At 31.7% G+C, this 19,200-nt stretch overlaps 1 protein-coding gene across 3 annotated transcripts in view; it reads left to right on the top strand.

Moving 5' to 3' along the window:
• Positions 1–1,278: 1,278 nt before the first annotated feature.
• LOC139886161 (26S proteasome non-ATPase regulatory subunit 4 homolog) overlaps positions 1,279–19,200 on the top strand; it is a 144,881-nt gene continuing 126,959 nt past the window's right edge. For all 3 annotated transcript variants that reach the window (XR_011772298.1, XR_011772297.1, XM_071869911.1), the window contains exons 1-5: positions 1,279–1,329; positions 1,455–1,565; positions 2,471–2,579; positions 2,690–2,801; positions 3,018–3,236. Coding sequence is in view for 1 of the 3 variants with exons in the window: in XM_071869911.1 (XP_071726012.1) it covers positions 1,318–1,329; positions 1,455–1,565; positions 2,471–2,579; positions 2,690–2,801; positions 3,018–3,236 (563 nt within the window). In the remaining 2 variants the exon portion in view is untranslated. The remainder of the gene's footprint in view (positions 1,330–1,454; positions 1,566–2,470; positions 2,580–2,689; positions 2,802–3,017; positions 3,237–19,200) is intronic.

Below are 19,200 nucleotides of genomic sequence, written 5' to 3'. Positions count from 1 at the left end.
ACATACAAATTTTAATTACACATTACACTAATTTCAGAAACTTATACTCCATTAATTCTACTTATCATGTGCTATTAAATCACTCATTAGCTTTTCCCATGTAAAACACATCAAACTTAATAGCTCCAAAATTTATTATATTTTCAGATATTTTTATCATCTATTATATTTAGTAGAAAGTTTTGATTTCAATATAAAAAGAGTAGAGTATATGGGAATAAAAATAGTTCAAAATTTTATTTTACAAGGTTAACAAGTTTAGAAGAGTAGAGCAAGGTTGCAAAATTCGCTATCTAAGAATTAATCGGTCGGGACTTTGGTAAGATTAATCAGTAATTCGGGGATTAATCGGGGATTAATCGGATTGTACCGTATACATTAAAATATTAAATTTTAAAAATTATATGTGTAAACAAGGTTGCAAAATTCGCTATTCGGGGATTAATCGGTCGAGATTTTGAAAGGATTAATCGATAATTCGGGGATTAATCGGATTATACTGTATATATTTAAATATTAAATTTTAAAAATTATATGTGTAACTCTAGAAAAAAAGCATAAATATAAAGAAATTTTTTAACATAATTGTCTAAAATTGTTCATTTTGCTTCAAAACTATAAAAATCTAGTTTAAATTCATGTTAAAATGTTAACCATTTTTTACTTTAACTGACTTTGATTACCAAATTCGATTTTGATCCATCAATTGACGTTGACCGTTTATTTAAACGAATTTTTGAAAATCGGAACGGACTGCTCCTAAAAATGATTAATCGAGGATTAATCGGTGAGTAATCGGGTTTTTTTACAACACTGTGTGTAAATATAGAAAAAAATCATAAATATATAAATAAACTTTAACATAATTGTATAAAATTGTTCATTTTGCTCCAAAACTATAAAGTTCTAGTTTAAATTCATGTTAAGATGGTAACCATTTTTGACTTTGGTTATCAAATTCGATTTTGACCCATCAATTGACATTAACCGTTTAATTAAACGGATTTTTGAACATCGGAACGGACTGCTCCTAAAAATGATTAATCGAGGATTAATCGGCGAGTAATCGGGTTTTTTACAACATTGAGTAGAGCTGTAGAGTAATATGGGGATAAAAATAGTTCAAATTTCATTTTACAAGTTAAATAAGTTTAAAAGGTTGTACAATTATCTAATTTCATAAGGGTGTAAATTAGAACTCCACGCGGATATAAATAAGAAGCCGACGGCCAATTTTAAAATCATTTGCAATTGCAGTTACTCGTCTAGGGTTTATAATCTGGAACGTTTGGCCAATTTCATCCCCAATTAAGAACCATGGTTGCTGATGTATCGTTTTCTCCTTTTTTTATTTTATATATAATAATTTTTATTTTTATTTATGGTCTCTATCTATACATTTATCTAATCAAACTTGGTTGTTTTTTTTTTTTTTTTTTTTTTTTTAATTGTAGGAGTATATGATGATCTGCATCGACAATTCTCGATATATGAGGCTCTTAGATCCTCGTAGATATAATTTTCAACTTGACTGTATTCGATCGTATTGCCGAGCTAAACTTAAGGTCTTTCTTTTATCTAACTTTTATTTTTAGGTTAACAAATCGTCAAATTGGTAAACTGAGTATATACATACATACATATATATAAATCGTTCAGTTTTAATTGGTCTTTTTGAGTTATAATATATCTCCAACTTTTCAACCATATGTTCAACTTCTGTGCTAAATTTGTTGTAGAATATTTTATTTTATATATGTACTGTGAATGGATTATAAGTGGTAAAGGGTCAAAGTATTGTCAGATGTGAGTTGCTAAACTATTTATTTATATAATGGGATAATGGGTATTCATATAAGTTTGGTTTTTCGTATGTTCAAGAGGCTGACCAAACAAAGTGATGTACTTCCCTCTTTCTGTGATCAAGTATTCTAATAAGTATTTCGAACCAAAATGGGTCAAATGTGTAAATTTTAAGTTTTTTTAGGTATTATGTGAATGACAATGGATCAATTACGAACCAAAATGCCTTCACTTGCTTAAAATCTGTTACATAGCTTCATCAAAATGCTCCACACTTTATTGTTGTTGAGCTTTTCGCGAAATGATGCAAGATCAATGTATCATTTATACAATTTGCGTATTAGTACTATTTCATTTATACAATCTGCTATCAAAAGCTATATACACATACACATGTTATTTCAATACGTATGTTACTGATACTCCAAATTAAAGTACGAGAGCCCTAATCAGTGCCATTTGGATCCAATGGTATCTGACTTCATAATATTTCTTTATTTAAAAACTTGTTGTGTTATTGATATATGAATATAATATACATACATACATACATACATACATATATATATATATATATATATATATATATATATATATATATATATATATATATATATATATATATATATATATATATTCACCGTTTGTTGGGATTGTTTTGTTACAGTGTAACAATCCAAAGACTGCTATAGGCATCGTGACAATGGGTACTTTTGATGACAGTAACTGGCTTCGTCCTACTAGTAATCTTAAAGAAATCTTGTATCACCTTGAACGTCAGCTTCCTGCATACTTTTGTTTTTATATTATAATTTTATTTTTATTGTTATTTTATGTCTGTAGGGTAGGATTTTTTTATATCAATTTCAACACGATTGTTTCTCAGGTAACTTTGTGGTAGGTGGTCTCTTGGACTTTAAAGATGGGATCATTACAGGTGAGTTGTCTCTTCCGACTGATGCGCCAAATCAGAAAAGGCTTCTTTTCTTTACTGGAGGGTATGCATATATATTTTGATTTTGATTTTTTTCATTATTATTATCGTTATCGTTATCGTTATGCTTGATTAACAAAATTAAATGTTTCACCATAATTACTACTTTTATCTACAACACTGATATAGTGTGTGTGTGTATATATATATATATATATATATATATATATATATATATATATATATATATATATATATTATGTTTGGTCTTGTCTGCCAGTTGTGTAGAATTAGATATTCAAGACGCGGTGAAGTTTGGGACGTGTTTAAAAGGACTCGGTGTAGCTGTTGATGTTGTCAACTTTATTGTAAAGGGTTATTTCGAAGATTCGACGAAGGTGCTTGAAGCATTTGTTGCTGCTGTTGATTGTAATAACAACAGCAACATTACACACATTCAAGCTGAGCTTTTTGAACATCATAGTGGTGTCATGTCCAGGTTTTAATGAATACATCTTTTGCTTGCTTAGATATATGTACATCATAGTGTGTGTGTGTGTGTGTTTTGATAACTAGTTATTTTGAACATGATCTACTGGGTCAGAGCTCCAAAGATTTTTCATTGGAAGAAGCGGAGAAATCAAGAATCAAAGAATCCCAAGAAGGGGAAGAATAAAGCTGAACATGCTCCTGCTGCTGGACATGCTGCTAAAATTCTAAAGCTTGATGAGATCTGAATTCTGAACTCGAGATCGAGCTTTATGAAAATCGAACGAGTCGAGCTAAGCTCTTATCTACAACACTGACATAGTGTTTGTGTAACTCTTATCTCTTGAGTATTCTTTCTATTATTAACATGTTATAGATGACATGGTAATGCATTTATATGGTGTTGTATAGCATTTGTTACATTTGTGATTCAGGTATCCAGCCAACAAATTAAATGCTATTATGGAGTAGGAGGCAATTATGTAGAAAATACAAAAAGAAGAGCCAATATGAAGTCATCTTCAAAATACAAAAAGAAGAGCCAATATGAAGTCATCTTCTATGAAGCTTTTAAAAACATTATGAAAATACAAAACCTGACCAAAGCATAAAACCTAACATTATATTCTAACAACAAATGCAACATTCCAAATGGAATTGGACTCACTCACTCAACCATTCTCTCCTTCAAAAAGTCCTTTTCCCTTCACAAAAATTTCCTCTCTCTTTGGATCTTGTGTTCAGCGTGCCGATTCTAAGACCCCATTAACATCACCCCCGAATCAACAAAGGGCACTCGCTCTTAACAAATGATCTAGAGGGTTGACCCAAGTTTCTTAGTAATGTCTCTTAATTCTATCAGAAGGAAAGGCGGTAACTCATCAATGGCAACAGGTGGCGGTGATAGTTGTAGTGGTATATCGTCCATGACTCCTGCAAGAAAGATTCTGGCAGCTGCAGAATTGAAGGAGTAACTACAAGAAATCGAGCTTTTGAAGTGGTTCCCTGAACCTGAAAGCATAAATCAATTTAACAATAAATATGAACCTAATCCACATGTGGGTTCGTTGTTGGTACACCCTGATATTATAACATCAACAAGACCAGGTTTTCAAGATTCTCTATCTCTTGGACTAAACTTATACACCAAGCAACCAGAATCACAAAAACATGCAAAAGATTCAAAGTTTGAGAGCACAATTCATGCTCATGACAAACCTGAGGTTCATACCTCACCTCATCTGTAAAAAAGGTTTTAAACTTTTGGTCTTCTTTTGTAATCTTTGATAAAGTTTTTTTAGTTAAGACAATAACTGAATAATTTGATACCTTGATTATTGTTTATCTTCTAACAAGATACGGTGGTCATGGGAGAAGATGGTTTCGTCATCACCACTGCCCGAGCTTTCGTCATTTTTCTATTTCGTTTTCCGAAAGCTGGGCATGATACGAGCAGCTTCTTTGATTTCTTTTGCTGAATGATTATTTATCCTTTGAAAGTTTTACAGTATTAACTTTTCTACAATTTCCTGATAATATCTGCGTCACAAAAAAATACCTCTTTTCAGTAAATTAATAAACTCCTTGGATATAGATCTTACCCCAAGCTTAAATGTTTGAGATGTCTTTTTATGATCTTTGACCATTAGTTTCTCGTTGCTCTCATCATCATTTTCATCGTTATCTTCTCTTTTTACATTCTTTAGAACTACTTTAATACTTGCACCTGTTCTTGGTATATATCCAAATGCTTCACAAATGAAACCTGAAACTGTTTCGTATTAATGATCCCCCATCCCTGTATACTTTAATCACAACAGAGGGAAAAATATAGTTAAACTAGTTAATAATTTAACAACCCGAATTGTGGTGTGGGATTGCGGGAGTGAAAAAGCCTCCGGACCCGACGGGGTTACGTTCCTATTTATGAAAACGTATTGGGTCCATTTGAAAGAAGACGTCATCAACTCGATACAGGAAGCGTTTCATAAATGCTCGCTGCCATACGGTGCCTCTTATGCGTTCATCTCGTTAATCCCAAAAGTTCACAACCCGATTTGCATTAAAGATATTCGACCCATATCCTTGATAGGGGCACAATACAAAATTATTACGAAAATATTGGCAGGTAGATTGGCTTTGGTGATTGAAGTATACGATTGGAATGGAGTAAAAAAAACAAAAGAACAATAATTTGGGTTTTTTTATTTCTCTCTTTTTTGTGTATTTCAGTTTCAAAAATAAGAGGCATATTCCCCTCTTCCTTTTAAAGTGTAAGCTATATGACAACTGCAAATGAAGCACGTTCGCCACAATTCATGTATGCATGATCATGGGCAAATAGAGTACATGGTTGGTTGAGAATATCAAGGATGCCTTTGACTGGCCAAGTCTTCTCACACGTGTACTCCATATCTTTGACTCTCGGACTCGGTCTCGGGTAATATCCATTCGAATCACTCTTCCCCTTCTTCGGCGAGGCTCGATTCCCGTTGAGCCTAGACTCTTTGATGATGACTCTCTCAGATAAGAACAATCTTACGTAGTTACGTTGTGTAGTTTTTTTTCAACGTGGTTGTTGTTTCTTCATTTCAGAGACTCAATTTTTTTTTTCTTGGTTCCATTAGTTTTTCATACCGAAAAGGAAACAGGAACATTGTTTCTCCATAGCTACTTAGGCACATGGGCAAGATGACAAATATAATTTAATATTTGACTCCATGGGATGAGTGTATTGTTGGATCACCTTATAATTTTTTTTTCTTTTAACAAAGAAGCTTACGACCCAATTCCTTTTTAACGGATTTTCGATGTGACAAAAACGCCACGAATTACACGTTCCCTTCTCTTGTCAAATAAGTGACGCGTCTTCATCTTTTCTAGTACCACAAATGAGAAAGTTGGATTACACAACTCCTTTAACATTGTTAGCCATTGATACCCTTTACTATTGGATAATAGGGTTTGAATGTCCGGATAAAGCTTATGCTTTCTCTTATACACAATTGACACGTACATAAACAACCGTTACGTACTTATTGCATATAACAAAGTGATATATAATCACATCCCCAGAATCCTTTTAACAAGAGTGATAAATTATCACTGTCGCATCATTATTCAACACAAATATTTTGTGTGCTTTATTTCATCCGTACTCAATATTCAAGGAAGAAAAGAAAACATATATGGAGTAAAAAATTGTATGACTTGCACTTGCATTAAACAGAGTTCCATAATTTATCCACGCCTATGTCTATTCATGATTCATCAAGGTTTATTAACAAAAATACTTTATCGCTTTGTTGGATAATAGGGTTTGAATGTCCGGATAAACCTTTGAATCGTGTAGTCACTTTCGCGATAAAGTATTTCGACCCTATACATATATTGCCTTAGGGTTACAAGAAATCTTTATTCGGGATAAGCCAAAGGCACAACTCCAATATAGGCAATGAAAATTAGAAGTCAAGAACATATATAATTTGTATATTGTGAATGATCAATTTTTCATCATCTTTTAATGTGAGACAAATCACTCTATTTATAGAGTATGAAAAGTTGTACCTTTTGGCTAAAAGGTACCATGAATGGCACACCCTTTGGCTAAGAGGTGTCCATGAAAAGTTATAACTTTTAATGAAAAGATATCATGAATGGTTACACCATTTCATCAAGGTTCACACCATTTCACGATTAGTTGTCTTTTGGCCAAAAAGACATCAACTAACAAACACAACCTTTCAATTAGATGACTCTAGTTAGCTTAAACAAGCGTGTACTCCACACTCTCCTAACTTGTTATAAAGCTTAACTCGAAATCCATTTGTCTCAAGTAAATCACCATATCACACAAAATGGCCGATGACACTAAAATCACCAACACTTACTCCTCCTCTACGCTTTCTTCATATTTCTTCTTTTTTGATTGGTTATCCATTGCTATGCAACTTGAACAACAACTCGCGGAAGCTTTTAGTTTGTCACACACAAAAACGAGTGCTCTGAATACCTATGATTCGTTAAGATTATGAACACAGCGATCTTATAAGGATTGTAATTAATTTAGATTTTATTGGCGATGGAGTATACGATTGGAATGGAGTAAAAAAACAAAAAAAAAAAAAAAAAAAAAAAACAATGTGGGGAATAATTTAGGTTTTTTTCCATTTCACTCTTATTTGTTTATATGTTAGTTACAAAAATAAGAGGCATCACTACAAGAAAATCTAACATTGAGGACGACGATATTAGGGACGACACGAAGTCGTTCCCCCGATTGGTTACTTCCCTCTTGATCCTACCACTATATATATATATATATATATATATATATATATATAGTGGTAGGATCAAGAGGGAAGTAACCAATCGGGGGGAAGCAAAAACTTTTTTTTTCGTTTTTTGAAAAAACTTTGTTCACGAACATTATAGATGAGATGAAAATATGAACATTTAGTAGAGACACTTTGTGATAAATGTTTTTATTTTGGCGGGAAAACTCTCGAAGAAGTAATATATAACAATTATCGTGTTTTTCGAGCGTATGTTGAGGTTTTAGCTATTGGGGTTTAGATATTAGGGTTTATAGGGTTTAGATATTAGGGTTTAGAAATTTAGGGTTTAGATTTAGGGTTTAGATTTATGATTTAGATTGAGTTTTTAACACGAACGGTTTAGAGTTTAGGGTTTAGGGTTTAGGGTTTGGTGTTTAGGGTTTATGAAATAAACCCAAAACACCAAACCCTAAACCCTAAACCCTAAACTCTAAATCGGGCTAAATTTTACTTCACAAAACATGAAAAAAACGTTCATATTCTTCACGAACAATATTATCTTGAATGTTATTTTTGTCGATCGTTTTTCCGCCTAAATAATAACATTCATCACGAAGTGTCTCTTCTAAATGTTCATATTTTTGTGTGATCTTGATGCCGAAAAAAAAAATTCCAAAAAAAAAAAAAATTTGCTTCCCCCCACTTCCCCCCGATTGGTTACTTCCACATTGATCCTGCCCCTATATATATATATATATATATATATATATATATATATATATATATATATATATATATATATATATATATATATATATATATATATATATATATATATATATATATATATATATATATATAGTATATCAAATGTAGTTATTTAATAATTGTAATACTCGTTGGACGTTTCGATTGTTATCTAGAGAAGTTCAATTCGAACTTATGTAATTTCAAAATAAATGGTGATCCGAAAATAAGTTATATGAATTATAGCTTTGTTAAAGATATAAGTAGAACCTATTTGATTAGTTTTAACATTTAGTATTTTTTTTTTACTTGGGGTTGGGAGCTAACAATTAATTTAATTTTTATTTAATAATTGTAAATAATTAATGACCAAATTTTTATACCTTAATGACTAAGATATATGAATATAATTAAACTAAAAATTTGGAATTTTTCTGAATAATTTTATTCGCCACTGATTAACAACGGAGCTTGAAATTCAGTCTGTAAAAGAATAATTGAGGGCGGCTAAGGGTTATAAACGTTTTACATTTCTAATTGATTAGTAATAATGTTATAATCTTATTATTAAACTAAAGGATTAATGTGTTTGTATGTTTATCATCAAATAGACTTTATATAATATGCCAATCTGAATTATATGCACGCATCCAATCTATTACTGTATATGATTGTTATATGATTGATACTCCATAAATTTATGTCTACTACATTTTAAGATTCCACCTATATAGCTATGGACACAGAGATATATAAAGTGATGTCTTCTCCTTTTCTTTTTCGTAAACCCCACAACACCAATCATGAATCATAAAATTTCTAATTATTTGATTACAAGCCAGCCCACTTGTTTCATTTGATAAATTGTATCCGGTGCAATTCCAATTGAAAGATATATGTTACTGTACCTAATTGGCAATTTAGTTTAGTAGGTGTTTGTATTATTACTTGTCAATTCTCATTTCACTTCACAGACTTTTATATACATATGTGTGTATACCCGTGCATCACCTTCCATCACAACACTCATTTCAAATTGATGTTCAATTAAAACCCAAGAAATCTCATCATCTGCTACTCACGATTTCTTTCTGTTTCACAAGTAAACCTTCATGAACCCACAGAACCTTATTGTGCTACTCTTTTCTGTTTTAAACCATCGTGAAAACCACCATAGCAACCACCACCATCACCGATCGATCTTCATCATTCCGGACAAGGATTCAAGTTCGCTTGATAGATTATATACTCATACACATGTATACACCCACCAACACACACCATCTCCTCTTTTGCTATCTCACCATCACCACCACATCCGACACCCACCAACGAGCCACACAACTCGCCACCATCACCAAGAACTACCATCACTTTCTTTTCTTCCTCTCTTGAAAACCATTATAACAGCCACCACCACTTATGCTTTCCATCGTTGCTGTTTTAATGATAAAACGTGAAGATAATGGAAGACAAACACCGAGGTTGCAGCTGGTTACTATCGGCTTTGCTACTGCAACTACGAACTGGTATTGCAGCTATTCAACGATCCACTTAACCACCTTTCATCACCCTATTGAGTGCCATTACTTTTCCTGATTGATAAACCCATTTAGCAATTTATTTTTCTGATTTGTTCGATTAGTTCACCAACCACACCGCCACTTCTGTAGAAACCCACCACCCACTCCATGATTAACTAATGTTTCCTGTTTCTTTTTTTGATGTTGAAGACTCACCTTCAACCATCAACAACAATAAAAATATATTCGAACTTTTTACCGCATACCTCCTGTTTCCATACGGTTTTGCTGCAGCATCTATATGACTAATACAATGAATAAAAGTTGATGATGCTATGATAGATAATAATGCTCTATTGATGATGATAAACAAGTGGGTGATACAATTATGATGATTAGGACGTTTAAAAAAAAGAGAGATAAAAGTTATATAACCTGTTATAACTTGTGTAATCCTATTCCTAATCACCGACAGTTTCTTTAAAAAGGGATATAGTGGGCTTATTGTGTTTAATGGACTGAGCAATATGAGTTGGGCTGCTCTTGGGCCGTAGCAAAAACCCATCTGTTATTTATTTTAATCGAAACCCACAAACAAATAGCTGCCATATTTCTGTTTTGTTCAAGCTGCTGCCATGCTTCTATTATTCTGTTTGCACGATCACGAAACCCACTTTGACGATGATGATAAAGGATCGAGAAGAACTGATGGTGATGATAAAGATTATGGTGTTTAGACTATGATGATATAGGATAATTCGATGATGAGGAAGCCGTGAACCTGCAACTGTGATGATGATGATGGACCGTGATATCAAATATGATGATATCACGAGTATGATGATAAGCATACATGATAGATAATGAAGAAGGAAGTTCACGATGATGATGATGATCAATGATTTCGGTTACGATGTTATGATAAAATGGGTATGATGATTGTAGAGACCCGTCCTAATCCATCTGGACGAATACATTACATTTGGTTACATTGCGAGGTACTTGACCTCTATATGATACATTTTACAAACATTGCATTCGTTTTTAAAAGACAAACTTTCTTCACATCGAATGTTGACGGCATGCATACCATTTCATAATATATCCAACTATAATTGACCTAATAATAATCTTGATGAACTCGATGACTCGAATGCAACGTCTTTTGAAATATGTCATGAATGACTCAAAGTAATATCTCTAATATGAGCAAATGCACAATGGAAGATTTCTTTCATACCTGAGAATAAACATGCTTTAAAGTGTCAACCAAAAGGTTGGTGAGTTCATTAGTTTATCATAAACAATCATATTCATCAATTTAATAGACCACGAGATTTTCATTTCCATTTCTCATAAAAATACGTCACATGCATAGAGACAAAAATAATCATTCATATGGATTGAACACCTGGTAACCGACATTAACAAGATGCATATAAGAATATCCCCTATCATTCCGGGAAATTCTTCGGACATGATAAAAACAACATCGAAGTACTAAAGCATTCGGTACTTTGGATGGGGTTCGTTAGGCCCAATAGATCTATCTTTAGGATTCGCGTCAATTAGGCGTGCACTAATTCTCAAAATTAGTGATGTTCTCTAATTCTTAGGCTACCAAGCAAAAGGGGCATATTCGGCTTCGATCATTCAACCATATAATGTAGTTTCAATTACTTGTGTCTATTTCGTAAAACAGTTATAAAAATAGCGCATTATTCTCAGTCCCAAAAATATATATTGCAAAAGCATTTAAAAAGGGAGCAAATGAAACTCACCATATTGTATTTTGTAGTAAAAATACATATGACGACACTGAACAACACAGGGTTGGCCTCGAATTCACGAACCTATATCATTCATATGTATATTAATACCTATAATCGTATTTGAACAATTTCATATATTATTACTTATTTTATATATTATATATATTTAATTTGTGTATATATATTTAAAATGACTAAATTTTATGTAGTTATATTAATATATATTTGGTTAATATTATATTAAAATACTTAATTTGTTATATATGAATATCTATATAAAAATGTTAATGTGATTAATACCTACTTATATGTAATATTACTAAAAATATATTTTTATATATATACGAAAAGTTTATTTGGTGACATGATATCAATAATAGTAATAAAAGTTGTTTTTGATTATAATGATAATACTACTAATAATAATAACTATAAAAATAATGATTTTGCAAATAATATTAATACTAGTACTTATGATAATAATAATAATAATAATAATAATAATAATAATAATAATAATAATAATAATAATAATAATAATAATAATAATAATAATAGGAATAATAAGTATACTACCTTAGAAAAGAATAGCTTCCAAAATAATGTCGCAGCCCGAGCTCGAACCCGTGACCTCTCGTTCACCCACATTCGACTAACCATTCTTCTACTTCTCATTTTCTGTTATTATTTATACTTTAAATTTATTTAACCTATCTCGTATCTGTTTCTTCTTCCTCTTCATTTTAATTGATCAGAGGCAACATAACTATCATAATCATAACATTCGATATACCCTCATCGTTATCAATTGTTATGCTCACCATTGTTAACCCACCATAATCATAATCCAGTCATAATCATAATCGCCATGTATCAATCAATATTACCTCGAACTCGTTCGTCCTCATCATTTATTGAAAACACATCATCATCATCGTTTACTTTTAGCTGCATAGAAGCGAGCAATAGCAGTAGGAAAAAAAAAATCAGGAAATAGAAAACGGAGAAGCAGTAGCACGTCGTCATTCGAGTCACGATCATAATCATAATCATAATCCCCTCATCATATATCATCACGATATCTATACCTATATCATCATCTTATTTCCTTATTCTATCATCATTATCATCGTAATAATAATACCCGCAATCATCATCCAACGACAACATTCACCGTTTATATAATCAACCCGTCATATTCATAACATACACCATTAATCATTTTCATGTAACCCATCACCATGACATCATTATATTTACTAGACTATTATCATCATCTTACTAAACGATCATCATCCATATCGCCATCATTATCATCATCCTCTATATTAATTTGTTACCACATAAACTAATATCATTACTTACATCATCATGGGCTCATTATCTATCATGAAAGTCCAATACTATAACCCATTTCTACGGCCCAATGATTTATCTAAGCCCAATTACTAAACTAAATTTACGGAATACAATCAATTCAATAGCAATTCAAAGATTTATTTCAAACAAATCCCACCGATGGGTGGTGGGGAATGATTGACGTCTACTTTAAAACAAAAGGAAGTACTAGTGTATTAATTGAATGAAGTGGGATTAAGGGATGTTTGAATAACACTTTCGGCAAAAAAAAAAAAATATCCCGCAATGTTTATTTACTTGCAAGTGGTTAGGATGTTGCTGGAAAACATAAATACTAAAAAAAAAATGCTACGCTTCTTTACAGCTCACGTATCAACCCTTTTTATGTAGGGTTTGGCTTTTGACTCAATCAATAAAAAGAACGGTCAACTCTCTTTATGTTTTGTCGATTTAAAATAGCTCCAAAAGGGGTACGGTTATTAGTAGGAATAAATACAAAGGTTTAGTTGGTAATCAACGAAGGAAACGAAACATATATTGTAACAAGAGAAAAAAAGAGGAAGGAAAAATATAGAAGGGTAACGATTTCCTGTCATGGTGATGATGGGTGTCCCGGTTATTGTAATTTGATAGAATAGATGATAATCGATGGCCCTTAGTGGTGCAGTGGAGAAGGGTGATTTCATGTCGAGTTGCAAGAAAGAAGGAAAAAAAATATCAGTGGTGGTTGTATGGTAGATGGGTGCATCCTTAAGAAAAGAAACAAAGGAGGTGGTGATCGGTTGTGGGTTTGATGGTTAAACCCAACAAGGGAGTAGCTATTCTTTGTTGTTTGATCGAGCTAGAAAAGAAGAAGAAAAAAACGCAAGTAGATTGTAACTTTGTGTGGTGATACCCGATGTGGGTGTTTATTGGTGATCTTAGGTTATCGAAACAACAACAGATAAAGTCGTGCAAGGTATAGTGTACGTGGTTTCACAAAGAACAAGAAGAAAAGAGAGATAGAAGATAGTGGATTTGAGAAGATGACGAAGGGTTTGTCGATTGTTTTTAAATTGAAACAGAAAAATATAAGTAGCAGCAACAATTAAATGGGTTCTTATAGTGTTTGATATAGAGTTTAACAGGTACAATTACAGCTGGATTAACACCTTTAACATTTGTATTATAGCTTGATTTTCTCGACATCACAATATTCTGTCAGAACGAAAATAAAAAAAAAGTCGATTTAACAGCTTTTGTTTGTTAATATGACTTAATGGAATCATTCGTACCAGTTTAAAAGCAGAAGACAAATTACAATATAGTTGGATAATGAAAGGAAACAGAATGCGTGATCTTATATAAATACATGTGTTTAATCGTATTTGTTTATTTATAAAATATATGAATCTGTATTTGTATCTATATGTATGTATCTGTATTTTGTATATGTATTTCTATTGGATCATAATCTGTATATAAAAATTTTCATATATCTGTTTCTATATTAGTATTTGTATATCTCATTTATTTATAATACTGTATTTATAACTTTTAATTAATGTTATTAATAAATATAGCCATAATAATAATACACTTAATATTATAAATAAAAGTAGTACAAATTTATAATATAATAATAATAATAATATTACTAATGATATTGATAATAATTACTATAAAATATATAGCAATAATATTATTACTAACAATAATACTAATATTAATATCACCATATCAATTTATATATAATAACTTTTCATATCTAAATATTATCTATTGAAGGTAATAATACATCTAACACTGGTTTTAATAATAATATTAAATAAAAATATCAATGTTATTAAGGATATTATTAATATTATTAGTTAAAATAATACAAGTTTTATTAATGATAATAATTTTTAATATAACTACTATAATACAATTTATTAATTATATCGTATTTACAAACTATCATATATTGAATATTTAATATCTATTATTTACAATATATTTAACATTACATATGTATAGCATTTATACATATATTTTTACATATATATTTACACACAATTGTTCGTGAATCGTCAGGGATAGTCAAAGGTCAAATGATTTTATGTAAACTGTTTCAAAAAATTTAGTGACTTAACTTTTCAGACTTTGCTTATCGTATCGAAATTATATACAGATTTAGTTTAAATTTGGTCAGAAATTTACGGATCGTCACAGTACCTACCCGTTAAAGAAATTTCGTCCCGAAATTTGATTGGAATGGTCATTGCTAACAATAAATATGTTTTCATGACTCATACAAGTTGGAATTTAGAGCTTTATCATCATTGAGTAATAAGGATAAATAATTCGATTATTCGAAGAGTACAAATGAAGTTATCACAAAAGAGTGACATATAGAAGTAAAGATTTGTCTTAGTTTTTGACGTAGTCAAGTTGAATTTAGAAAATAAGGTGCGTGTTAACTTTTGACGTTGTCTTGGTTGAATTTCGGAATTCAAGGGATTTGAAGAAATCTCCACGATCTAAATAAGATCTGATTCTTCAGTGAATAAGGAAATTAAAATCTCTTTAATTAAATGCGATTATCTGCCTCGATTGCTCTGTCTGGTATTTTCACTATAAATGAACTTCTTCCGTTCCATTACTTCCCGCCACTCCCATTTTCTATATTTTAATTCATACTTTCAAATTATCAGTCAATATGCTTCATCCAGTTTTAATTCTGGATATATTCCTGACTTTCATATCGATCATTTTCCTTTTTCATTTACCGTCGGAGGAATCTATTCACTTCTACTATTACCTTGGGGTTATAGTATTTTTCATTCTCCCGTGTCTTTATATTGCTATACGCATTGATAAACACAGTTTGTAATTCCTGTGTTGTTGTTCGGCTTTATATTTCTTGTTATGTTTCGGAGCTCCATGCTCTTGTTTTTCTCTTCCCGACTTCAAGTCAAACGAATAATGGTCCAGAATTCGTAGATATAGAGTTTCGAATGATCATAATGTTCTAAGCAGGAAGGAACGTAATAGCACGATTTGATTTGGTAAATTACCAGAATCACAGAGGATAGAAATATCAAGAAAATATGTTCTTGATATGTTTATAGATCAGATAGAATGTAAGAGTCGTGTAATATGGTACATGATGACGTTTTGGTCTGTGAATCATCATGTTTCATTAGAAACTCATCATGACTTACTGTAATATAATCACGTTGGCCGGGCGTCATTATATTATACTAACCCATGCTTCAATTCCCAACACTTCTTCACAATTCATTCATGATTTATACTTAGATTTTACAGAAGTTTCCAATATAATGGAATACAGAAAACACGAAGAGGTAGATAATTTTGGACAAGAATATTTATGAAAATGTCCTCAGAAATATCGAAGATATTTATGATGATATTTTGGAATTTCTAAGTTCGAAGGTTGATGAAGAAAAAATTTTCCGCAAGATTTTAACATGACTTCGGAGCAAGATATTCTCTAAAGATTTCATCGGATCCAGGATTACCTGGATTCTTTGAATATAGGGGTTGGTCCTTGTATTAGTCCTTGGTCTCCTTCATGGTTAGCTCAATCCGTTTTTCAGTACCAAATTTTCTATCGAGCGTTACTAACACTCCCTTCTTTATCATCAAACTCTTGGCCATTTAGGCCATCTACAATTTTACTGTTTTCTCTGCATTTAATGCAGCCATATCTGAATCGTCGGTTATCAATCCGAGGTGGTTTTAAGAGAATTGTGTTTTTAGATGATTAAACGCTGATGGTAATATGGTGGAATATAAAAGGTTCCCCGGTAACAATAAAGAATACGCATATATATATATATATATATATATATATATATATATATATATATATATATATATATATATATATATATATATATATATATATATATATATATATATATATATAAAAGTTATGATAAGGCTGTTTCGAACGAAAAGTCTAAGTTGATTTGCTGGAGCTGTGACAAAATTTGCTATTTTGAAAGGAATTACCATTTATTTTGGGTAATAATAACACTAAAGGAACTAGCACTGCTACGTGTTAAATGTTCACTCAGTTTCCGAGGGTTTTTCAGGTGCATAACTATGTGTATAAATCCTTCCTTCCGTAGATGAAGTTGTGGTTGGTTCATCCTCTCGATTGTGGTGTTTTCAAGAATCATGAAAGGTTTGAACGCAGATTGGAACTGTCAAGATACACATGAGGTTTAAGATGAAATCAAGTGGCAAACTTGAGGAAATATTTAACTGTAGTAGATGTAATTTATTTACGATCTTTTAAGTCAAAATGTGTTGTAATTAATATTTTCTACTCTTTTAATACTTTTTAATTGTCCATGATAGTAGTCCAATAGTCCAATAGTTCAATCAAAACTAGTATATTATAAGGATATAGTCATATAGGAACAGTTAGGTAGGAACAGTCAGCTAGGATTTGGTTAGTATAGGTTTAAAATTTTACGTAGTTAATTAATTGGTTACTAATAAATTTTATTTTGTTCATTATTTTCTTCATTATGACACTTGTCAAATCTTGACTTGGATTTTGATCGGCAGAAACTCGTATATGAAATTGAATTGGAATGAAAATGGTTATTCTTTGGGGAACGGATATTTGAGCAGTATTGTTAATGACTGTTGAATCTAAATTGAAGAATGTATAGTGTAACTTATTAAAGTGAAATCTAAATATTCCTCGGGTATTACCTACCCGTTAAAATATTTTCACCATTAACAGTTTGTGCAAGAGAATCTTTTAATTACAATCTTTATGAAAATATACTTACATATATATTTTCTTCAGATGTAATCATGGATTTAATGAGTTAATATGATATTAATCTCATTTGATTTTCGGTTTCAGCTAGAATGAGTAATCTTTAAAACTTCTAAAAACCACATATTCTTCACAGAATATTTCTTCTTTACAGAATATTTCTTCAATAAAGTTATGGATCAATACTTCATCGTTAACCATTAGGAACCACATATTCTTCGCAGAATATTTCTTTAATGAATTTAAGGATCAATACTTCATCGTTCATTGTTGTTGGTACTCATTGGTATCTATGGTATGTATGACGTTGATGCTCGTGGGACAGATTGTGATGTTGAGGTGTGGGATGCGGATATTACTGTTGGTGATGGTGATAGTACTGTTAATGTTGCTGATGGTGGTACTGTTGGTACCAGTGATGTTGCTGAAGCTGGTACGTTTTGCACCATATTTTTCAAGGCTACAACTCGGGTGCGAAGCTCGTTAACTTATTACTCCGGGATGATTGTTGGTAGGAACGAGTGAGTGAATAAGGTTTTGAACTTGAGATAGTATATAATTATGGCGAGATATTCGAGAAATAAGGGAGAAAATGGTGTTTCAGACTGGTTCGCCGGTAAGTGCTTCAGGTTCTTCGCCAAGAGGTGAATTCAGTTAATGGAAGGAATCGCCTTCTTCTCGCCTCTACTAATTAAGTAGATTACGAACCCATCCCCATTTCATCCAAAATAGATGATGGCTAAGTGGTTGATCCATTCTGGTTACACTGTCTTCGGAGTTCAGGTGAATATCCATATCGGAATAGCTGTCGGAATCCGAGGGACTTGAACTAGTTGCGAGTTCCATCAGGTACGGTTAGATAAAGAGTTTTCGATATGAAATGATTTTCGGATATCAAATGATATTCTAATTACATAGAATACCTGTATATAGTACAGAAGATCCCGTAGATTACGGAGAAGTTTACAGAATATGTCAGGCAAAGTTTACAGTAACCGATACGCTAAGATATGGATTATCAGATACGCTAAGATATGAAATTTTTGTCTATACACTATTCATGCAATCAATGCAGTAAGATGTGTCTAGACTAAGGATGATAAACAAATGATTCTCTAAGAATGATAAGCAGGTAGTTTTCGATACGAAATGATAAGCAAAACTTTTGACATGAGACACGGTCGAAGTCCAGACTCACTAATGCATCTAAGCAACTATCAGTTAGACACACTAATGCAAGACCTGGTTCGCTAAGACCACCGCTCTGATGCCAACTGTAGAGACCCGTCCTAATCCATCTGTATGAATACATTACATTTAGTTATATTGCGAGGTACTTGACCTCTATATGATACATTTTACAAACATTGCATTCGTTTTTAAAAGACAAACTTTCTTCACATCGAATGTTGACGGCATGCATACCATTTCATAATATATCTAACTATAATTGACTTAATAATAATCTTGAAGAACTCGACGACTCGAATGCAACGACTTTTGAAATATG

Source organism: Rutidosis leptorrhynchoides, chromosome 1 (genome assembly GCF_046630445.1).
Source record: "Rutidosis leptorrhynchoides isolate AG116_Rl617_1_P2 chromosome 1, CSIRO_AGI_Rlap_v1, whole genome shotgun sequence".
In the NCBI taxonomy this organism is placed as follows: domain Eukaryota; kingdom Viridiplantae; phylum Streptophyta; class Magnoliopsida; order Asterales; family Asteraceae; genus Rutidosis; species Rutidosis leptorrhynchoides.
This window is presented reverse-complemented; position numbering and strand designations above follow the sequence as displayed.